This window comes from Schistocerca gregaria, chromosome X, assembly GCF_023897955.1.
Source record: "Schistocerca gregaria isolate iqSchGreg1 chromosome X, iqSchGreg1.2, whole genome shotgun sequence".
NCBI lineage: Eukaryota > Metazoa > Arthropoda > Insecta > Orthoptera > Acrididae > Schistocerca > Schistocerca gregaria.
This window is the reverse complement of record NC_064931.1, coordinates 565,767,631-565,793,375: the sequence shown is the minus strand read 5'-3', so window position 1 is coordinate 565,793,375 and position 25,745 is coordinate 565,767,631. Positions and strand designations below refer to the sequence as shown.

General features: G+C 37.8%; 1 protein-coding gene across 2 annotated transcripts in view; it reads left to right on the top strand.

The window, feature by feature from the left end:
* LOC126298442 (rho guanine nucleotide exchange factor 17) overlaps positions 1 to 25,745 on the top strand; it is a 950,787-nt gene that overhangs the window by 808,484 nt on the left and 116,558 nt on the right. For both annotated transcript variants that reach the window (XM_049989771.1, XM_049989770.1), the window contains exon 10: positions 20,564 to 20,658. In XM_049989771.1, the coding sequence (XP_049845728.1) occupies positions 20,564 to 20,658 (95 nt within the window). The remainder of the gene's footprint in view (positions 1 to 20,563; positions 20,659 to 25,745) is intronic.

Sequence of the window (25,745 nt, the reverse complement as noted above, 5' to 3'; positions counted from 1 at the left end):
CTAAACACTTACACAACAAAAGTATTTATGTTGGGTTGAACAATTTCTTCACAGCCGAAACTGCAATTTTTAGAAAATCTAACTGCCTTATCTGCATATGTTTGTACAGGGTGTTTATAAATTAATATCGGGGTTTTAACGCTTTATAATATTTATTATATTTAACTTACAGTTATAAATGACATGTCAAATGAAAGAGCAACTCAACCCGGTATTTGTTATGCAACATAAGGTGTTAACTGTTAATAAAATTACATTATTTATAGTAGTTAGTAGGCTATATAAAGTGCAGCCAGAGATTAAAGTTTTCAAATATTTTAGTGACTTAAGTGCATTACTATCATGTTTGATAATTAGACAAGTTCACATTATATTTGACAATTACGTTTGTGTCTTGTGTGGTGACTGTGAATGGTATGTTTGCATGAAAAAACTTTCTGACAAATTTCAGCAAAAAGAGAGGCTTAAATGTAGTGACACATGAATTTAAATTTCCCAAGTTCCATCCTTGTAAGGAAGTCTAATTATTAATTATGCTGATTTGCTTGAATTCATATCAGAGGGAAAATATATATAATACCTGTAACTATTTTAATGAGTTTCCTTAGTTCATCGCTGAGCACATTTATGGTTTCCAGGATAATGGAAAAAGACGTTTTTCCCAAAAATTCATATACTTGTCTAAAAATATGTTCGACTATTTCTGAGCCCGAAATAATTTTTCTGCATACTGTAACTTTAAGAACAGATTTTAGATTTGTGTGTAATTTTGTTCCGCAACATATATAAACTGTGTCTTGGAAACTGACATACAGCTGGGAGAGTGGTGTACTGACCACATACCCCACATAACCACATCCAGTGATGCCTATGGGCTGAGGGTGACATGGCAGCCAGTCAGTGCTGTTGGGCCTTGATGGCCTGTTCTGGAGTAGTTAAGTTAACATATATAACAGAAGACAGCAACTTACACAAGTACTTAGTTTGAAAACTTCTGACATGCAAACATCACTGTTTATTTGTTTAAAACTCCTGGTAAGTTTAGGGCTATAAGACATTCTCTTACATCTGTCAGAAATAGTAAGAGCAGAAAAAACACAGTTTATGGTTCTTTGTGAAGAGTAGAATAATAGTGATAATTTACGGGAAATTAATGTAAACTGTGAGTCCCGACAGCAATGGATAGTAAAGAAGGAATGGGAGAGGAAGAGAGAGAGAAAATGGTGGGGGAGAGGGGGAAGAGTAGTAGTAGTTATCCTTATTCTGGTCTTCAGTCTGAAGACTGGTTTGATGCAGCTCTACATGTTACCTCACCTTGTGCAAGTGTCTTCATCTCAGAGTAACTACTGCAACCTACATCCTTCTGAATCTGCTTAGTGTATTTGTCTTTTGGTCTCCCTCTATGATTTTTACCCCCCCCCCCCCCCCCAATTCTCCTTCAATACTACATTCGTGACTTCTTGATACCTCAGAATGTGTCCTGTCAACTGATACTTTTGTTAAGTCAAGTTGTGCACAAATTTCTTTTCTCCCCAATTCTATTTAGTACCTTCTCATAGTTATATGATCTACTCATCTAAACTTCACCTTTCTTCTGTCGCATTACATTTCAAAAGCTTCTATTCTCTTCTTGTCTACTCCAGACAAATACCTCAAGAAAAGACTTCATAATATTTATATCTATATTCAGTGTTAAAAATTTCTTTTCTTGTCATTGCCAGTCTACATTTTATATCCTCTGATTTGGCCATTATCAGTTATTTTGCAGCCCAAATAGCAAAACATATGTACTACTTTACATGTCTCATTTCCTAATCTAATTCCCACAGCATGACCCGATTTAATTCGACTACATTCCATTGTCCTTGTTTGCTTTTGCTGATGTTCATTTTACATTCTCCTTTTGAGACTGTCAGTTCCATTCAACTGTTCTTCCATGTCCTTTGCTGTCTCTGACAGAGTAGTAAAACACAAGTTTTAGTGAAAGGAGCAAAATGTTGTGATTGTCCAATAAATAGAAAGACCCAAGTGACTCCATCTTCACACACTTTAAAATGATCCAAGAATCAATATAAATCCACATTCTGTGCCATCTTACAATACAGAATACAAGGAGACTGTTTTTCACATATCAACACCAGACTAAAGACACATCAATTACATAAGATATGTCACTAGTGCATTCAGGTGTGTAGGAGATGGTTAAGTACTAGTGGCTTGTTGTACATAGGGTGCCTTCAAACTTTTGTTATTACATGAAATGCAATTTCCTCACATTCTCTATCAGGAGATAACATAGCTTGTAAGAGATGAAACAATTTGACATTTACTGAACCAAAAAAGATAGTAAAGAGAGAAAAATATTTTTCTTCTGTGAATCTAGTTTACAGAAAGGCTGTATGGCAGTATGACTGCATGACGTCATTCACATTAAAGGATAACACTAGTGAGCTCATAATTGACCCTTGTGACACTCATGAGAGAACTCGTTTCCAGGAAGATTTTTCATTTCCACAGACAACATGCTGCTGTCTGTTCATCAAAAATCTTTTGAACCATTTCAAATACAAGTGACTGTTTGCTTCATAAATAGTTTTCAAGCCACTTGGCTGCAATAACTAGAATTTTGTTAATTAGGTTTTTTGTGAGCAGTGTTTCAAAGTTGATAGTGTCAGATAATTTGATGAAATCTAGTAATGTCAATATTTGGACCCAATGTATGTCTTTTTGATGTTTCTGGCCATCAGTCACCTAGATAAGGGCATTATTTGTTCCTAATTGTTTACAAAAAGCATACTGATATTTGTCATATAAGTTGAATACATTTAAATATTCTGTCACCTGATTGTGAACATTACATTTTAGAACTTTGGCTAAAACAAATAAAGTACCTAATTTGCCTGGTTGTTGTGGGTTTGATTTTTTATGGATGGGTTGGATTTTTCTTTCTTTTCATTTAGTGAGCTGTATCCCACTTACAAAATTGAACTTAAAAATGCATTTCAAGATTTGTATTATTCTCTGTACAAAATTCTGAATAATAATTATACTGAGACAATCATTACCTATCATTTTAGAAGAGATTATCATTATTACCATTCTTGTTTTGTTTATTGTAATATATTTTGGATACAGTGTGTGTGTGTTGGGCTCTGGAGGATGATAATAAAGGATGTTTCCATAAGAGCATGCAAAAATTTAACAGAACATGGAGAATTCTTCACTGAACATTTTGAGGTAGGGAACCTGGGGTCGGAGAAGCCAACTTAAGGAGGTGATGGGAATAAAATTACATTACTGTGCACTTTTTTATTTACATTATTTACAGTTAACTGCAGATACCATTATTGATACAATGAACATACCATTTGTACTGTATCTTACAAAAAGTTTAAAACATTATCTTGTTCCATTTTTAAATGCTGGCATTAACTTTTTATGCACTGCAGTCTTTTCCTGAGAACACAAAAAATACTCAAAAAAATTAAAGTTTCACTGAATGTGAAAATATGTACCTAAGAACAATTATTTTTAAAAGCATTACAATCATGAAAATCTTGTCAATATTGTATTTAATCATCTGTCTGTTTATGACATTTTCCTCTATTCCCTAGGGTGTGGGCAATGTACAACAATGTGACATATGAAAATCTTTGCAGTCATTTTCCAATTCCTTAACCAAGTCATTTATATGTTATTTTATCACTTTTCAACAAATTTCAGATACACAAATCAGAAACTTTGGCACTCTAGTCAAAACACTAACATGACCTACTCTATAAATCACAACTACTATTCAATACATGTCAAAAAGTATTGGAGTATTAACAAAGAAACTCATGGTGATAATATCATTTGTTGTCTGAAGAGGAGTTCAAAGTTATGGCACCATTTACCTAAATAAACTAAATTTATATTGTATGCATTATCCTCTTTCATCTGGTGTATCATGAATGTGACTGTCATGATAGATTCAGTTTTTACAATTTACTATAAACAATAATGACAATAATGTTAATAAATCTTTAACTAATAAAGCTTCTGACATGGATTCATGCTGAATGTGCATGTCCCATTGCCGCAGTTTTAATACTGTCACAAGTTTTTCTCTAGCATGCTTGCAACAAGTTTTAATGTGTTTTCATTGAAATGATGTTAGTAACAACATTTCAAGTTAGAGGTCCCTCCACTTTATTTCATCCTGTGAAGATGTCACTGGAACAAATCCCTATTTCTGCATGGAGAACCCTGATGACTGCTGGGCCCCATGGCCTGCTAGCTGGCTTTACTTCCACTCAGCTCACCTGTCACAGTCTGTCTGACAGCTGGCCATCCCACCAAACAATCACACCAGCCAACAGCTGACCTGTCAGGTCCAGTCTACCCTGTAGTTGTCAAACTAGCTGCCTGTAACATAACATACCCCAATTTCATATATCACTCACCTGCTGAGTGATATATAAAGTAGCACCACACCTCACCATTCACATAATGTCAAGTAATACCAATTTTTGCAGATATTTAATTATGCCAAAACTCATTTCATAGTTTTGTGAATGATTAATCAATCAACATGAGCATTATCACTAGCAAACACATTAACTTAATCATAATTGATGAATCTTTACCTAAACATGTTATTAATAATTTGATAATCAAGTCTTTGAATGTGATTGCAACCAAAATGATTTTACATGAAATAAATGCCTATGTTAGTCTTGGTGTGTGCAGCACTCAGTATTAGAATATGTTATCACTTTCACTTTGTTTCACACATACACATACCCACAATTGTTCCTGTACTTGCATCAGGTTGGTGGAACAGGATTCTTGTGTCCAAGGCAGTCTTCGTGCCATTGTACACTTTCAATACTCATCAGTATACTGTCAGTAGTACTGTGCCACCTTTTGCCAGGCAAGCCATATCCTATCAGAATGTTCAAACAGGAAGCCCCAATAAGTGAATGCTCAAAATTTTTTACCTATGACTCCCCAACAATCATGCTTTGCGGAACACTTCCCTAGTTCACAATGTGTACACTGTGTTAGAGCTCAAATGAGCCCTATCAAGGTAACAATACAAATGCTTAAATACACATTAAAACAGCTGGATATTCCCATATATTAATTAATAATCAACAAATCAGTTTAAATTTTGAAAAAAACTCCTTTGTATCCCACAAGTTATCCTTGATACTAAATGACAAAATAAACAATTGACTCCAGCTTTCTCATCTGCACAGATACCCATTAAACTAGACTGACTGAACCCAAATCCATTGAATTCCACAATTCTAAATCTGAACATTACATTTACATACTGGCACAAGAGAGAACACTCAAGTAATATACTGTACATCTAATTACTCATTGCACGTCAATGCACCAGACTTACATACCCCTCATAACTAATCCTTTACTTCTGATGATCATATTGTACTGACTTCACTTTCCTTGTATGTCCACACATATACCAATAACAAATGACTTAATTTTTTTCTCTTTTACAGTACATTCATGCACATCTTTTGACGATAGTAAAATTATTATAATCTTCATTTAAATGAAACTTGAGCCATCAATGCCACCAGTATCACCTGTGCAAATCATGCTATGTACCATATATGTACCATCCAGAAACACTTAACAATGAGAAACTCACAAAATTGCTTATAAATATACAACATGGTAAATAAATATACATTTTATATACACTTGAGCACATTTATTGTCTTAATTCACTTTTCAGTATACATCTTCAGCTCAGTTATATTTCGCAGACATAAAGGTTTCTTTGATATTGGGTGCACCAGTCTGTAGGCAATGGGATGTGGGCACTCTGTTACTTCAAATGACCCATCATACAATTCAAATAATTTTTTGGTTTCCCCAAAATTATCACTGGATTTTTCTTTAGTTCTGGCTAAGACTCTATCTCCCCATTTAAATCTGACTCCTAAAATGTTCCATCATGTCTCTTCTTTCTTTCAGAACGCTTCTGTAGCAGATGTTGATTAACCAGTGACTCCCTCTCTTGTCTGTTTAAAAGGATAGCTGGATGAAACTCAATATTCTGTGCTATCAAACTACCAGGTTTTCTTTCTGTCTTCACTCCATATGACAAGAAATCAGTGGCACTACTTTTAATCATGTTCATAGGATCAATTATAGTCAAATTTCCCATCCAAGTAGTGTGTGTTTTTGCTGCAGTAGGTCCTGCACAACCTAGCCAGTTCCCGCATGTACCTCTCAGTAGGATTGCATTCTGGATGGTACACCAATATCCTTATGTGTCTAATGCCTGCCTTTCTACAAAGTTGCCCCACACTCTGGAAGTAAATTGTGCTCCATGTTCTGATAGGATCTTTTCAAACAATTTGACATTCACTATGTAGTCCTGTTCTAGCTTGTTAACTACTTGTGGGCCTTTTTAGGGGGTTCAGTTTGACATATTTACAGAATACATCTACTGTTAATAATATACATTTTTTGTCCATCATGACCTGCTGGCACAGGTCCAAAAAAAATCTAATGCGAGTAACTCACCTGCTCTACTGGGGATGATGATCTGCATTTCTGCCTGCATATCTACTGTGCTAAACTTCACCCTTTGAAATCAATCACAAACTGATAACTGTTTCCCTACTCTTTTAGCCATGTTATTAAGAATGACATATTCCTGCATTATTTCTAAACACTTCTGTGCTCCATAGTGCCCATGGCTGTGATGAATAAACATTTTTGCCTAAATAGTACACCATTATAAATCTTATAATACGGTTTAATTTTTTTACATATCCTTTACACCCAAAAATAACTTAAATGAATTTCAATGTTGAATCTGTATTTTGGAGCCTGTGCATGTCTTTTCATATCAATTTCATCTCCTGCTCTACCTCTACACCTTCTATATATGTTATTGAGAACTCTTTTTTAGACTTCATTTCTTCCTCACACTCTTCCTCAATGATTGGTAACTGGGGAAGGGCATCTGCCACATTGTTGTCTATCTCTTCTATATACTCAGTACAATATCTAAATTGCTGCAGAAATACAGCCCATCTCATTAATCAGTTATTCAACAGATTACATTCTTGGAGGTAGCTCAAAGCTTCATGGTCAGTAAAGACAACAGCTTCCCTGCCTTCCAGATAAATAATAAGTTTCTGAACCCAAATACCATAGCCAGTAACTCCTTTTCTGATATCCCATTCATTAGTTCATCTTAGATAGCATCCAAACTTAGGAATGCTGCAGGTCTTTTCTCTAGCCTTCTCTCTATAATTTTCTCCAGGAACAGGACTGATCCTATACCATAATCTCAATTGCCAGATGCAACGCAGAAAGGCAATGACATGTCTGAATAGTATAACACTTTACTATTAGCTAAGCTGTCCTTGGTATATTCAAATTCCTTATTGCACTCAGCAGAATATGTTCAGGTAGCATTATTTTTCAACAACCTATATAATTTGATGAATTCATTCTGTAATCACTAATGTATTTCTGATAAACTCTAAAAAGCCCAATAAATGACTTCAGTTGTTTCCTATTTGTTGCCTCGTCCTCTCAGCAGTAGCCTTCACCTTCTCCTTGTTAGGTAGTGTACCCTCAGAAGTTAACAGATGACCTAAGAATGACAATTCTATCTGCACAAAATCACATTTATTCAGGTTAAGAGTCACCTCTCCTTTATATACAGCTTCAAACACTTCCTCCAATATTTGGCAATTTTCCTGCTGTGAGCTGCTGGTTATCAGTACATCATCAACATACACAGTAAGTTTTCTCAACAACTCATGTCCAAGAACATGATTTAATGCCCTAATGAACACAGCCACTAATCAACATAATCCAAATGGAATCATTCTATACATATATCTTCTCTCTTCAGATAAGAAAACACTATACTTCCTATCATCTTCAGCTAACTTCACCTGCCATAAAAGAAAAGTTAAATCTACACTACACATGAGCTGTATATTGTTAAAATTTATGTTTTCTAGTTGATCAGTCTCTTTTACAATTATTTTGTTCAGTCTCCTCACATCTAACACAATCCTTACAGAACCATCTTTCTTTTTGCCTATAACAATTGGGTTACTATACTCATTCCTGCCCAACTCAATAACCTTCGAATCTATCATTTTCTATATTCTGGCCCTTACTGCTTCCTTGCCTTCCACAGCAACAGTGAAGGGTTTAACCCTAATTACATCATGTGGCATTACCTTTAAATGATATTTAAAATCAGCTACTTCCCAAGGCTTAAATAAAAACACATGTTTATATTTGTTCAATAGCTTCTTGAGCTGTGAGCTTTGATCCATTGGCAAGTGTTTGATCTCTTTTGTTTCATCATTTATTTGCTGTAGAGAACACGTCTCTCCACTACACTCATTTTCCCTTTTTAGGTGAGGCATCATTTTACCACCTGTCAATTTGGTTTTAAATTTAACTCTTTTTCTGCTACCTTCATAATTAAATTCCGGAACTTTGTCTATTACAATAATACTGTAACCATACTTACTAAGAAAATTCATGTTGAGTATAATTTCCATAGCAAGGTCAGTCACCACAAGGCAATCTGTATTGATATACTGATCTTCAATCTTAAAATCTAATAAAATCTCCATCTTTACTGGCTTGCTACAACCCCCCCCCCCCCCCCTACCCACCCCCCACCCCTCGCCCCCAGTTGCAGTCTTTATTTTAACTCCAGTTACAGTCAACTACATCAAATCTCTGCTTATTATCTGTTGCCATAATGATTAAAATGCAGCTGATAAACTAGACACAGAATCTAATAATGTAATAGTTTCGACATTTCCTAATGTGAAATTAATAACTGGTTGAACTTTCACAATAATTAACCTCTTTAATTCAGTCTCTACCAACAGACCTGCTTCAGTGTCTTCCATGCTCTCTCTATACATTACATGAACACTCTTATATGTATCCCCATATTCTATATCTGCATTTCCTTAAACAAACCCTTAATCACTTCCCTTATATCATGTTCACCCCTTAATTCTTCAGTTTTCTTTGCCACTTTAAATTTTAAATTGTCCCATTCCTCAGGAATTAATGTTTTGGCATTTTACCATAAGATACCCAGTCATTAATATCATAGACAGCTTCTTCTTTTCCAATCCAATCACTACCAATATTCTTACTCAGAACCATCTGACTACCTACCATGGAAACCAGTGTCTCAACTTCTTCCTCATAACAAAACTCAATATTTTCATTATTTCGCTCAGCCTCAACTACACTCACTAATTCATCAGTACCACACACAACATTATCAGATGCACCCACTGGTATAGTTGCAGCATTTTCATACACATCATTACAAAGGTACAGGCACAATATCAATATTGGCATTAACGGCACATGCTGCACTTTGAGCCAGCTCATGTACATTAATATACGAAAAACTTCCTCAAAACTCTTCTCCATGTCCACATACATAACCTTATTAGAAATAATTTTGTTATTATTTGCTTTGCTCCTCATTTCCATATCAATGCCTGTTTCTGCTTCTGACAGAGTGACTGCCTCTCTTTCAAAATTATCTGTAATCATCATTGAAGCTAAACCCACTTTATTTTCTTCATTTTCTTCTAGTTCAACCATTTTATTTCTGGCAAACTATTCCCCAGCATAATAGCTAGAATAATCATTGTTACAGTTATACATATTGCATGTATTATTAATATTGTTCCTCCTGTTCCAATTACTGTAGTTGTTAAACTCTTCACACATATTTTCATTGCCTATTATTGCATCCATGTTCCATATATCAATCTCTCTTCTTCATTTCTCACTCCAATTCTTTCCTTATTGTAATCTTGTCTCGTCCTGTTCCTTGCATATCCATTAACCCCCTGTGGACCTTGAGTGGGGCTCACATTAGATTTTCAATAGTCTGCCCACAAACCTTACTCACTGTGCATTCTCATGTCTTGGCCCTTGCCGTACTTCATCTCTCCTCTGTTCAACAATCTCCCTTCTTTCATTATAATTATCTCCCTGCTGTTTCTTTCTCCAATTCCTACTGTGATGATTATGTCCACTCCTATTATCTCTCCCCTCATTCCTATGATTTCCATTGAAATTATTGTTGTAAATACCTCTATCATTTCTGTTACTGTCTCTCTGCTCAAAAGATTTTTGTTGGTAACACAGAGCCCTATCAGTGTTTTATATGAAATCCAGAAACTCTTCAACAGAATCAGCAGGGCTGTCGATGATTTCCCACTGCAGTGATTCTGGAAGTCCCTCATGCTCTCTTTACCACTCTTATACCCTGGCCCATACAAAAATTCATTTTGTGACCTTACTTGTTTAGCTTGACCCCAATATTCATTTAAGAACATTGTTTCAAACTTCCTGGAATCAACTAATTGCTCTGCATGCTGATTACTCAATGCCTGTGCTCCTCCTTCTAATTGCCTCTTTACAAATTTAATTTTAGCCATCTCAATCATTCGAGCAACAAAATTATCTTTACATGTAGCCAAGAAATCTAATGCATGGTACTTACCATCTCCAAAAATGGTTTTGTACTCAATCCTTGCCCCATGGGATGCCCCATCATTAAATTCCCTTGCCCATCTGTTATATTACTTACTGATTCCTTCAGTTCATTTATCTGTTTCTCTCTCTTTCTAACTTCCCTTTCAGCTTTTCACCTATACTTTTATAACAATCAGCAATGCCTACATTCACTGATTTAAACTCTGCATTTGTTTGTATTTCACAATTTATACATTTCTTTTCTTGTACCTAAATTTGTTTCACAAGGTGATCTTCCACAATTTCCACTTTGGCTACTAATCCCTTTTCTACCTCATCAACTCTGAGATTAACTTCCTCAATCATTTTAACTGTCTTTTCAACTTTATTTGTAATCTCAGTGAATTTACTTTCTAGCTGAACGAATTTTCCACTCACTGCACTTATCTTATCACCAATCTTTGATTCGATGTCCTCAAGTTTTGAAACTATATTCCCACCTGTTTCAGCTTTTATACTAATTTTACTCTCCATTATTGAATCTATTTCGCCAACTATAACATATTTTATAGTCTCCATTTGTAAATATATCTCTTCTAATTTATTATTCAATGTTTCAGAAAATACATTCAGATCGCTTTCTGACACTCAACTTATTTCTTCCCTGCTCCCTGGCATGTTGTTGTTATTAATATCACTCCCTGCACCCTCTGACCCAAAATCACTTTGTGAATTATTAATTCCATCAGCTATGGCTGGCTATGAGAAAAATTTAAAATGCAACTTCTGACTATACTTAACTTGTGATCCTTACCATCATATGCTCTACATGTTGTCCAGTGCTGATGCAATGCCTCTTGCCGCTTGCCTCATGTGACACTGTGAAGCCACTGCTTCTGCTGCTTTGGACTCATGTAATGTCGAATGCATGCAATGCTGTCTCTGCTGCTCGGTGACTTTGCTCACGTATACTGCTATACTGGTGATGTACCATATAGCAGTCATCTGCCTTTGCTGTTACTAGCATGTGCTACTATGCTTATCATCTGCACTAAGTGCATTATTACTGCTGCTGCTTTTACCACTGGTGCACTATGCTTATCATCTGTACTAAGTGCACTATTACTGCTTCTGTTTTTACTGCTGGTGCACTGTACAGAAACCTGTGAGCCCCACTCTAACTGCTCAGTAGTATAGCTTGGATACTGGGACAACCATTCTATAAATAACAGTAGAATTAAAATGCAGTCAAATCCCAGATGAACCAACCCATTTACAGAATTTTCTCATGTTCCCTAGGGTGTGAGCAATATATGACCATTAACTGTGACTATGGCTTCCTAACATCAATTCTGGGTGGCTATAAAATGTCACTCTTTAGCCCAACAACACAACATAATAATGTCAATACCAAAGCCTTATTTTAGCAGTGACACATGAGTGAATGAGTACTAAAAGATTCACTGAGGTTGGATAATTTTAAACAAATCTCAGACATATAAATCACCACATTTGGCACTCTAGTCAAAACACTAATGTGACCTACTTTATAAACCACAACTACAGTTCAATACAGATTGAAAGTTACTGCAATATTAATGAAAGAAACTCATGCTGATAAAATCATGTGTGCCTATGTGGACAAGTTCATAGTTATGGCACCATTTACATAAATAAACTAAATTGTTTACAACAGTTTTATAGTTGTTTAACTAGAAGAATAATCTGTTCATTACGTTGCAAGCATTATCCTCTTTCATCTGGTGTATCACAAGTGTGACTTTCATGATGGATTCAGTTGTTGCAATTTGCTACAAACAATGATGGTAATAATATTAATAACTTTTTAACTATTGAAGCTTCTGACATGGATTTATGTTTGATGGACTCTAGCCCACTGCTGAAATTCCAAGACTGTCATTGGTTTTTTTCTAGCATGCATGTAACAAATTTTAATGTGTTTTCATTAAAATCATATTAGTGACAACATTTAAAATCACAGATCCCTCCATTTTAGCCATCCCATGATCCTGTGACCAGAACACACCCCTCTTTCCGCCAGGAAAATCCTGATGACTACTCAGCATCATGGCCTGCTAGCTGCCTTTCTTTTCACTCAGCTCACATGTCACAGTCCATCTGACAGCTGGCCACCCGAGCAAACATTCATAGCAGCCCACAGCTGTCCGGTCAAGTTCTGTCCCAATCCATCCTGCAGCAGTCATACCAGCTGCTTTTAATGTCACATGTTACGTTATTATTCTTCTGCACACTAGTAATAAGTAAGTGAAATGAAACTGAACAGAAGTGTTATCAAAACCCAGTTACAAGTTTTGAAATAGAAGCCATTGGGAACTAAAACCAATTTGCATTTTCATGTCAGTTAAAATTCAAGACAGTTAAAATTATTAAGGCATTAAAGGATATCAGTTCATTTGAATGTATCACCTGTTCCATGGTAGAAGAGCTCCTTCTATTTCAAGGTACAGGACGGTGTGCAACCAATGAAGTATGGCTTAATTGTTCACATGTTACATAAATTTTTCTGGAGATATAAAACATTTTACTCGCCAGAAGAATTAACAATTTATTCCAAATTGCTTTAATGTATGACACAGCACTTAAATGTGTAGAACATGAAATATTTATTAATTCTGCATGAAACACCTCATGTCTTACAACAGCACAATCTGTAGAAAATGGCAGAAACTGTGTATGGCAGTCTTTAGTCTGTGTTCCTTCATGTGATTCTAAAATCAGTCCCTAGACTGAAATACTAACCAAGAAACATCATGTGTTGCTAGGTACATTATCCTCTAGGTACAATGTTCTCCCCTACTAGGAAATCAAAAAGGAACAGGTAGAATTCCATCTGTAAAAAGTCCTGATATATAGGTATCCTCATAATATACATATGTAGAAAAGCAAAATTACAGCACTTCATTGCATAATACACTAAGCACATGTGCAGAGAACATTTGCATTGGAAGGATACAAAGAACCAACTAAATCTAACTTACACTGCAAGGACAAAACACTGCACAGAGAAACACGTCACTCTCACGCAGAGGCACACAATCGACACTGTTTGGGTGCAAAATCCACACAGAGCCTCCCCCTAAGGTGAAGCACAAAGAGGCTACATTCATTATAGTAATGTCACTCTTTGATCTGTTGTTACAGGGTATGACCAACCAAAATTTAGCAGTCTGCTGACCAAAGTATGGCTGGACCATTTCTACACTGTCCTGTTGTCATGGTACTTCAGTCTCATATGTAATGTGGGGCCTTCTGCATATGATGGGTGTGCAGGGCAAACTCTGTGTCTTCCTGTAGTTTCAGTGGCAGTGGGATGCTGACAGTCTTTGTGGGTGGAGATTGGTGTTAAAAACTTAGTGGTATCCCACTTCCAAAGTTTGATTCCCTGGTGGAGTGATGTGCCACTATCATCTGCTAGGTTCCATAACCCAGGTTGATTTCACATGCTGTGCAGATACTGTGCAAGTTTTCACACTGAGTAGTGTTTTGAACATCTGTTCACTGTGCTTAAGGATTCTGCGTGGGCCAGTGTAAAAAGATTGCAGAGCTGCACAGATTGTGTTGTTTCTAAGCATCACATGTTCACTAACTACCAATGTCTTATATGTGTATGACATGCTTTGCTCACCTTGAGGTTTTGAAGGTGGTATGTATACACAGACATGTGTTGTTTGGTCTGCCTGACCAAATCTGATAGCTCTTTGTTGTCAGGCAGAGGAACAGAGGCCCTGAATTCCACCAGCCATGTGAGACTTTCATCATATAAAATTTCTGTTAAAGATGTTATTAAGTCTTTCTTGTAGGCCAGTTGAACACCTAGAAGCATACAAGACAGTGCTTCTGTCTGCTGATCATTGTGTCACATGAGTGCTGCTTTAGTGGTGGTAGGGCCATAGCTCTGAGGTTTGTAAGCCTTTGTACTAAAGTGTTAGACACTGCACAGTTTGCATAGTCCAGAAAACAGTTGCATTTTCAATTGGCACCCTTGGCCTGTGGTAATGGATACAGGATAATGAAACAACAGAATCCACACTTGTAGAAAAGCCTTAGCTGTACTTTCTGCTGGCATATCCACCTAAGGTACTGCCTCTACCCAGTGATTTACTCGGTATGTTGCTGAATAGATGTAATGATATCCATTGGACTCAGGTAGGGCTCCATGGGGTTAAGATATGCATGTTGCATATGTTCTTTTACTACTGTATATCTTCCATGTTTGTGGAATGCATGACATCCGACCTTGCTGTGCTGTCAGTTGATATACATTTGAGTCCATGTTCTGCAGTCTGCTTTCACATTAGCCCAGACAAAACTTTCTGTGAGTAACTTGGTGGTTGATCAGACTCCAGTGCTCAACATATTATCCAAACTTTCAAAAATTACTTTGTGTAAGTTTTACAGAAAAGCTGGGAGTAACCTGTGTTGGGAGGTATGGCATCATATCTTCTTACATGTACCAGGGCTTGATGCCCATTCCAGTGTCAGTCTAGTGGTGTTCTTATTCAAAAGTAATTTGTGGATCTTGCAGCTGTGCTTCAGTCAGTTTGTCACAGCATATGCTGACAGTCATTGCATTGATGTGGGAGATGAAATCTCTGGAAGAATCACTGAAGTTGTTCATCAAACACTGGAAATTTTTCACGTTCTTTAAAATTGCCAGGATATGGAGAGTTGGAACTGGTGATTGTTCTTGACAACATGCTATGTCTTCCTTCAACTGAACAAGATGCTTGTTACTATATTCCAACTCTCTTCCCTTGTTGGTCAATGTTGATTGTGCAAATGGTTGTGCCATATAGTTTGATGGATGTGCCATTTGTAGCTTGCAGTTGCAGGAGAGACTCCAAAACTTATGAATGAAATGTTGTTTTCTGTATAGTACTCACCTTCAAGCCTGCATTGGTAAGGAAATAGCAGTTCATCTTCTTGTCTAGGACATATAACCTACAACCATCATGAGAAGTTTGAAATAAACTTTTTAGGCTCATTCGTTTGTAATGCAAGCACTCTTGAAATGCTCTGTGACCTATAGCACCTGTTGGAGGTTGCACATGGAGTTTGGGTGATAGAAAGGTGCTGAAAATTTGGTATTGTGACTCCTGAAACATGTGTGGATCCAACACAAATGTGATCATTCTTGGTTGTCTTCACTGGCTGTGAGTTTACCTCCTGTGAACAGCTGTTGAAGGGGTTTCCCCTTAGCTATAACATGTGTTGTTTACACAGGCTGTTACTGTTTTGACCCTCAGTACATGCCTGGCACTCTTTGGCAACTTGTTGCCACATGAGAGAGTTTAAGGGGTGCTGCTGGCATAAGCTGTTGGAACTTCTGTCCTACTAATGGTGCTGTTATGGGAGTACAAGAATTCTATTAGCCATATGCAATCTGCCTTATCATCTATCACATCAATGAGAAATTATTGAAGCCTGTATATGTGGAGGCACTTAACTTAAGCATATAGTCCAAATCATGCCATCCAGCATGAGTTGCTGGATCTAATAATTCATGCAAATGCCTCAAAAATTAGGAAGATGTTCTTCCATACAGTTTCTCTGTGTAAACCCCTGACTGCATATGTTGTTTAGGCATTTTGGATTAATACTGGAGTGAAATAGCCTTTGCTGAGTAAAATTTGTCAGTGGCAGGAATTGAGTGAATCACATCACTAATGAGGTATGTAGAATAACCAACATTGCTTATAAAAGCAGAAAATTCTGAAGCATCATCTATGGTGATGTGGCTAGCCAATATATTCTCCATAATTGCAAATCACATCTGTGGATTTTCCAGTTGAAATGGAGGCAGTTTAGGTTGAGACTGCTGCTTGACAGAAAATTCATGGAAAATATGCCCATGTGGTAATGCTGCTTGACAGAAACTTCATTGATAATGGCCCGTGTGGTACCAAGTCTTGTGATCTGAGGGCTTTGGCATGCAAAATCCTATCAACCATATGTGGCACAGAAGAAAAACCCAGAAACCTTTTTGTGTAACCCAGCTGGATGGGCTCAGCTGGTGGGAGAAACAGGTTTGACTGCATTTCTTCCAGCACACAAGCATAAAGGAATTGATGTGGGATGTTGTCATGATGCTGTGAAATTGTAGGGAAGCCAGGATCATCTTATTGAACATTGTAACGGAACACTGTCCTGTAACCAAATGATTTGATCAGTATTGTTTATAAAGTCAAAGGAGGAAAAATTTGTGCCACTAAATGTCAATACAGTTACTCCACATGGTAGTTATCATATGCAGGAGGTGAAAGATATCCACTTTCTTATTTCACTGTGTTCATTGTCTATGTATAGGATATTTGTATTTTGTTAACGGTAACAGAGCTGTCTTGTACAGTTACCAAAATGTTACGCAGTGGTCTGCAAACTGTTCTAGGATTCTGCATTCATTGTCATCCTCGTTTTGTGATTTGGCTTCTACTAGTAGATCACATTTAACATGAACAACATAGCAGTATAAAATGAGTGCATCTATCTGTACTTTTCTTAAATATACACTCACACAGCTGAAAGATAGAGAGAGCTATTGTGTGGTTGGTAGAGTGTTCCTATCACCATGAAGAATGGAATAGTTTGATATGTCATGTGATTTGTTAATAGTTAGACGTTGTGTTCATGATCTTGAGCATGATATATGCAATATGTGCAATATTGTTACATTTGATTGTGGTCAGACTGTACATGCCTTGTGGATGAGACATTCAATTTACAAGATCATGTAGGTAATGGGGTTTGTATGTGCCACAGTGTTAATGGTACACTGTGAGTCCCTCAATTCAGTAAAAGCTGGTGTTGTTACAGTCAGCTACCATGGAGAACAATGTGTTATTGACAGAGAACACTGTCAGCTGTCACATATTGTAACAGCAGATAGATGAGGTCTAATGATGCAAATTTGTCACCTGTTCAGTGCAACAACACCCAGTATGCAACTATGCTATCTGGAGTGAACTCCTCATGCAGGTATACAGAACCCACTGCCATACACATGTACTTCTGTCTATTACATAGCAAAGGCACAGATATTATCATAGATCTAAGTACACTACTACTGGATGTTCCAAGCATGGGAAATGGTCATCTGGAGTTGAAATTTGTAATACAAATAAAAACTACATAAGGTGATCAACCTTTTTTCCCATGCGCTGCCATTCAGACATATGATGGAGAGAGATTCTTGTGTTAAGGATGCTCACATGGAATAAAATATGGTCCTTGATAATCTGCCATTACCTCCTAATTGCAATCAGTACAACAAGATTTGCCCCATTGTGTGACTCTGTTTGCTGGCCTACAAAATCCCACGTGTCCTGTACTTTGAGCATGGGAATGCACTGCCCTATAGCTCCAAAATTAGTAGAGCTGTTCAAAGAACATTGCATGAGCATAAGGTTGCTTCTGTATCTCTCTTAATCATCTGACCATGGTCACATTGCATACATCTTAAATACTAAGGAGTGAGATGAATATATTTCAGATCCAGCTCCGATCAGGTCCATTAACAGAACAAACAAATAGGAATACAAAATTACTTTTCATCAGAGTGTCTTAAGTATAAATAAACAGTATAATGTGTTGTGTCTGTGGCAGAGCTACAAAACTGCATTTTTTAAATTTTATGTAGTTGCCAGTTAGAAACACCCTACCATTAACTAATAGCAAAATTTCAAGGTGACAGCATAAACTTCAGCAGATGAAAACAGTTCAGGCCAAGGACAACCCTGCCATTAGAGTTTCCACATAACAAATGGCTTAATGGGTTTTAAAATATGAGTATCAACAGTTGATACACATTGAACATTTGTGGATGCAAAACAGGTACCTGGGAATGTGGTGTACATGTGAGTAACATTTCACTTGTCTATGGAGACTTCACTCACTGAACACAAATTACTTATATAATTCCTTTTTGTTTACAGTATGTAAGAGTAAATCAAGTTTAAAGTATGTAATACTTATAAATGACTCTTTCATATTTAATATTTTGTTTAAACTGTTACAGTAGAAGAGACTTTCTTAATTGAAATTATTGGGACAATGAAATTGGACTGTTCCTGTAAAAACTACAAACCTTACACATACAAGAGACACAATATAATTGTAGTTTTAAATAAATATTAAGAGATATCTTGGATCCTACAGCTGAGAAAAATTGTATTCTTATAACTGAAGCAGTGCAATATTTCGTTTGTTTGAATCTTCTAAATACAAATACAAATTTCAGTATTTTTTCATCAGACTTTCTTAACTATATTCTCACTGTAGAACACATTTAACAAATTTTATTTGGCATGCATAATAATTAAAATGACTGTATATAAGACTTAAGACTGAAATTGTTGCACAGTTACTTCTATTCTTACAATATATTATGTTCTATATTAAAAACAAAGAATCCAAGACTTACCAAGAGGGAAAGTGCCGGTAGACAGGCACAATAAAATAACACACACACAAAATTTCTAGCTTTCGCAATCAGTGGTTGCTTCTTCAGGAAAGAGGGAAGGAGAGGGAAAGACTAAAGGATGTGGGTTTTAAGGGAAAGGAGTCATTCCAAACCCGGGAGCGGAAAGACTTGCCTTAGGGGGAAAAAAAGGATAGGTATATACTCGCACGCACACACACACACACACACACACACACACACACACACACACACACACACACATATCCATCCATACATATACATTGGTCTGTATATGTATGGATGGGTGGGTGGGTGTGTGTGTGTGTGTGTGTGTGTGTGTGTGTGTGTGTGTGTGTGTGTGTGTGTGTGTGCGCGCGCGAGTATATACCTATCCTTTTTCCCCCCTAAGGTAAGTCTTTCCGCTCCTGGGATTGGAATGACTCCTTACCCTCTCCCTTAAAACCCACATCCTTTCATCTTTCCCTCTCCTTCCCTCTTTCCTGAAGAAGCAACCGTTGGTTGCGAAAGCTAGAAATTTTGTTTGTGTGTTATTTTATTGTGCCTGTCTACTGGCACTTTCCCGCTTGGTAAGTCTTGGATTCTTTGTTTTTAATATATTTTTCCCATGTGGAAGTTACTTTCTATTTTATTTACATCATTAATATATTATGTTCTTATTTTATGATAGTGTCTAGTGCAACTTTTAATGGAGCTGAGCTTTTAAATATTGTAGGAAAGACATTTTTGTAGGTGAACCAGAGCTGCTATTTACTTTATTCACTAACTAGTTCTTTCATGAAATCTTCTTGGGTTATTAGTCAAGTCATGGGATCATGATGTCGCATCAGTTTGTCTGAAGATGATGAGTAGGAAACTTGCTGAAACATTTTGACAATATGATGCCATGGCGTGGCTAACAATACAAGAAGATTTCAGCAAGGAAATTCACTTAGAAAGCCTGCATTCCCATATGACCAGTTTTAGTCATGACTAATTTTCATAAGCCATGTAATTTGTGTTTGTTAGTATACTGGTACATACTTTACGTGAAAAAATTATACTCCTGTCATCACACTTCCTACTGAGATCCAGACTTATTTATCCAGCATAGTATTACTTGTTCCACTTGACATGTGTATGGCACATTATAATGGTTATATCCTGGTAGGATATTATTGTGTTCTACAATAGCTTAGTTTATGCAGGATAATGTTGTTTGACTGCAAGTTATGACATTTCCTGACACAAAATTAAACTGTATGACAGATATTAATGTTAAACTAGAACATATCAACCACAATGTAGCATTTAAACATTTTAAGTGGCTCATGCAATATGCTTCTCTATATTTCTGAAATTACCTCCAATTGAAATGAAATGGAAAGACTGAATAGTCCATGCAAATTATGTGTGTATTCAAACACAGATGACTTGGGTTGTCAAAATGGGTTATGCTTAAAAATAGTCAGTTAATAAAAGAAATAGCTCCTTCACATCAAATATGATAATGGCTTTGTTAAAAAAAAGTTATTTTCTACTTGGGAAACATTTTCTAATACACTAACATTTATTCTTTTACAGAGGTGCTGCAACTGACTCACTTGTTGTGGTATTCTCTTCACAAGATAAGAAAGCAGACTGGGAGGAGGTTTTTAATGATGCTAAGCAGAAACTTGGTAAGTACATGTGAGTAAACTTAAGAATTAGTTATTTGTCTTGTTAATTTTTATGCACTCTAAGACAAAGGTACTTTGCAAATGGATCAGAAATTGTTAGATGTGTGTGCATGAACAGACAAAAAAATTACCACAATTTCAGATGAAGTGGGTGATTTATTCAAGAGGAAGAGTATTACAAATTGAGCAAGGTAATAACACATTGGTTAACTTTTGGGCCTTACATGACCAGTTACTCAGCTTAGCGCTGATTAATGAATTTGCTGGATGTCCTCTTGAGGGATATTTTTGAAAGTTTCCACTGGTCATTGTAGCCCAATTCAAAGTGGTATTCATCACTGAAGACAGTTCTACTCCCGTCAGTGAAATTCCAGGCCCAAATGAACAATGAAGACGTGTCTGGAGATGCACCAGACAGTAGTGGGATACCATCCTGACTGTCACACATCATATGATCCCTACAACCAGGAGTGATGGTCTGGGGTGCCATTTCATTTTGTACCAAGTGAGGTAGCGCAGTGGTTAGCACACTGGACTCACATTTCAGAGGACGACGGTTCAATCCTGTCTCCAGCCATCCTGATTTAGGTTTTTGTGATTTCCCTAAATCATTTCAGGCAAATGCCGGGATGGTTCCTTTGAAAGGGCACGGCTGATTTCCTTCCCAATCCTTCCCTAACCCGAGCTTACGCTCCGTCTCTAATGACCTCGTTGTCGACGGGACGTTAAACGCTAACCACCACCACCACCATCACCACCACCACCACCACCACCACCACCACCACCACCATTTCATTTGTAGCAGGACCCCTTTGGTTTTCATCTGCAGCACTCTTGCAGCACAGCAGTAAATTAATGATACTCCATGTCCTGTTTTGTTGCCATTCATGGCAAGCAATCATGAGCTTATATTTCAGCAAGATAATGTGGCTGCTGCTTGTCTTCGTGAACCATACTTTGGTCAGTAAGGTCACCCAATTAAAAACATTTGGAGTATTATTGGCAGGACTTCCAACTATCATGGTATCTTAATTATCTAATGTGCCATTTCCAAGAAATTTGCACACTATCCCTCAGGAGGATATCCAACAGCTCTGTCAGTCAGTGCTGAGCTGAGTAGCTGCTTGAGTAACGGTCAGACTTGGACCAAGGCATTATTAACTTGCTCAGTTTGTGAAGATCTTTCTCTCAAACAAATTGACTAATTTGCATGAAATTGTGATCATTTGTTTGTCTCTACATGCAAATCACATATACTGATTGCCATCCCATTCAGATAATTCCCTTCTGGTGCATAATTTTTTTTGTCTTGGAGTGTATTTTTTGCTGCTGCAATAAATATTGGAACAGGGAGTCATTTCCTTTCAATTATAAGAATCTGCATTCATTCATTGGCCTCATTTTAGAGAATCATTCAGTTGTGAGTTTTGCTATCACAAGTGAGAAAATTATTCTTTCACTTGATGAGTTACATCATCAAAAATAACATCATGATATCTTTGTATACATATTTATCTTATAGTTTAACCAGAAAATAATTTAATCAGTTGAAAGGGTTGACTCTACAGTAATGAGTTATTTACTACCTCTTTGTTGCTATTTTTATTATACAGATCACGAGTGTTACTCCTTGTAAATTATTAATTCATAGAGGAACACAAGTTATTGTCTTCCATTAATGGATAACTCAAGACAAAATATAAACTGTTAACAATATGAAGAAAATGTAGATTACTACTTACCATAAAGATGACATGTTGAGTTGCAGACAGCCACAGCGAGGAGAAACTTACACATTTCCTTCTGCACAAAACCTTCATCAGAAAAAGAAACAGAAACACACATTCATTCACACAAGCTAGGACACCTCATGTGTGCACATGACCACCATCTCCGGTGGCTCAGACCAGAATGCAGCTTCATGCAGAATGGAAGGAACAATCTGGAGGGGCAACAAAGGGGAAGGCATAGCAGGGTACAAGGAGGGGGAGGGGGGGAGAATGTTGTCTGGCAGAGTATGCAGGGACTAGACTGTTAACAGGTGTGATGTCAGGAAGCTGTTGTGGAGGGAGGAGGGGAGGGGGAGAGGGGGAAAATGGGAAGCAAAATAGGAGAGGCGCAGGGAAGAGGGCAGATTGGTCAAGGGCACTGCACAAAGAAGGTGGGAGATGAGAAAAGGGAGGAGGTGGCAGGACAGAAGGTGTGAAAATCATTGGGTGGTAGGAGTTGGAGCAGTGGGTTATCCTAGGTTGAAGCTGTGATAATTTTGGGAGTGCAGAATGTGTTGCAAGGATACTTCCCATCTGCACATTTCAGAACAGCTGATAGTGGAAGAGAGAATCTATATGGCTCTGATGGTGAAGCAACCACTGAAATCAAGCATGTTATGTTCAGCTACATGTTGTGCTGTTGTCCCACATCATGCTTTACTTTGCTCTTGGCCACAGTATGGTGGTGGCTGTTCACCCTGATGGGCAACTGATTGGTAGTCATACCAATATACAAAGCTGTGCAATTATTGCAGCAGAGCTGGTATATGATATGGCTGCTTTCATAGGTTGCCTGGCTTCTGATGGGGTAGGGTAATACTGTGACAGGACTGGAATATTAACTGGTGGGTGGGTGGATTTGGTAGTTCTTGCATCTGGGTCTTCCACTGGGATACGATCCCTGTGGCAAAGGGTTGGTATTGGGAGTGGCATAGGGATGGACTGGGTGTTGTGGAGGTTGGGTGGGTGATGGAACACCACTTTGGGTGGGGTGGGAAGGATCTATGGTAAGATGTCCCTCATTTCATGGCATGGTAGTAGGTAATCAAAGCTCCGATTAAGGATGTGGTACAGTTGTTCCAGCCTGGAGTGGTTTTGGGAGACAAAGGGGGCTCTCCATTGTAGTTGGTTCTTGGGGATGGTGAGAGGTCTCGGGGTGTGATCGGAAATGATATGGGAGATCTGTTTACAGACTAGATCTGATAGCACCTCTCTGTGAAGGTCTTGGTGATGCCCTCAGCATACTGGGCAAGGGAGTTATTGAAATTGCAGACACACTGTCACCAAGTGGCTAGGCTATATGGGGTTTTTTGGTGTGTAAAGGATGACAGCTGTCAAAATGCTGTTACTATTGGTTGTTTGTGGATTTAATGTGAACAGAGGTGTGGATGGAGCCATGAGAGTGGAAGAGGTCAACTCCCAGGAAGGTGGCACACTGAGTTGAGGAGGATCAGGTGGAGCAGAGAGGGGATGCAGTGTTGAGGTTGTGATGAAGATAGGGTGCCCTGGCCCTTAGTCAAGATCATGAAGTGCCCATGACTGTGCTGCAAACTTGTTTGTAGACCTTCCCTTCAAAGAAAAACTAGTTGTGAGCTAGGATAAAGTAATGAAGTTATATGAGGAATGAGATTGAATGAGGTAGTGGATTTAGAATCTGAAGGATTTTGAGAAAGGTAGTGTTCAATAGCACTAAGACCATAGATGTCGGTGTGTAGGGAAGTGACATCAATGGCAACAAGTAGGAATCCAGGAGGTAAAGGGGTGAGGATGGTGTAGAGTCGGTTCAAGGAAGTGGTTAGTGTTATTTACATAGGAGGATAGGTTATGGGTAACTGGTTGGTGGTACTGGTCAATCATGGTTGAAATTCTTTCAGTGGGGACACAATATGCAGTTACAGTGGGGGTCCAGGATTGTGGGAAGTAGTTTTTGAGGAGCATGTAGAATGTGGGTGTGCAGGGTGTCATACTGGTGAGGAGGGAAATAGATTCAGGGGAGAAGTGCTGGGAAAGGCCGAGGACTTTAAATCAGGGATTGGAGGCTATGTTGGACCTTTGGAATGGGGTCACTCTGGAAGAGTTTATAGGTGGAGGAGTCAGATAATTGACAGAGGCACATCACCAGGTAGTCACAATGATTCATAACAATTGTGGTGGAACCTTTGTCTGCAGATAGGATGATCAAGTCAGGATTTGTTTTGAGGTTGTGTATGGTTGCCCTTTCTTCTACTGAAAGGTTGATGTTCTAAGGAAGGGACCTGTGGAAGAATGGTGAGACCAAGCTGAAAGTAAGGAATTCCTGTAACGTGACCATAGGACAGTTAGGTGGTAAAGGCAGAGGGTCACAGGTGAATGGTGGTATGAACTGGAGAGGCCTGGTTCAGTGTTGAAATTAGGTTGGCTTTGGTTGAAGGGATTCATTGTAAAGAAGTGGTTTCCATTACAGGGATCAAAAGAAGCAAAGCAGGTCTTTGACAACTCCAACACAGTTAAATTTGGGTGTAGGGCTAATGATGAGGCCTTTGGATAAGACTGGAACTTCTGTGGTGTTGAGGGTTTTGGTGGAAAGGTTAATATCAGTGTTACAGGAATGTTTCAGCTCTGGGTTTAGTGGAATGCCAGTAGGGAGTTTTGGGGGATGCGGCAAGTTGAAAAGGTCAGCTAGGCAGGATCAGGGTGCTATGAGGGGTTGACAAGGGGGCACAGTGCCCCGAAGCAGGAGTAGGATGTCACCAGGTTTGATAACTTATGGAGGTGGTGTCTGGAATGCTCCTGCAGGTGCTTGAGATTAAGACATTCAGTTTTAAAGATGTGATGTACCTATCAGAGATTACACAATAGTAATATCTTGCAGAGGGGGCAGAGATTTTGATAGCCTAATCTCCTTCTCCCAATCCCTACGATGGAAGTACTTCTTTGCCCTCAGTCCCTCAAACCATAGCCAACCTAATCCCAACGTTGAACCCTGCCACTCCCAACTGAGGTGTTCTCTGGAATAATGACGTAAATGAAATATATTGAGATTGAGATACAGAGCATCAAACAATTTAAATGGTTAATATTCATTTCAAACTCATGTACATTGACTAACTTTCAGTCAAATATAAATTAAATATTGTAGTTTCAGAATATATGATGTGATAATGTAATATATAATAATTACTGATTGATCTGGATTTCAGCTAAGTTATTATTCCAGAGAATGCTGCAGTTCATACCACTGTCCAACGGTGATTCTCTCTCCCTCCCACCTCATCACCCCCTGGTCAACTTCCCGAAATTCCTTATTTCCAACTTGGCTTCACTATCCATCCCCAAGGC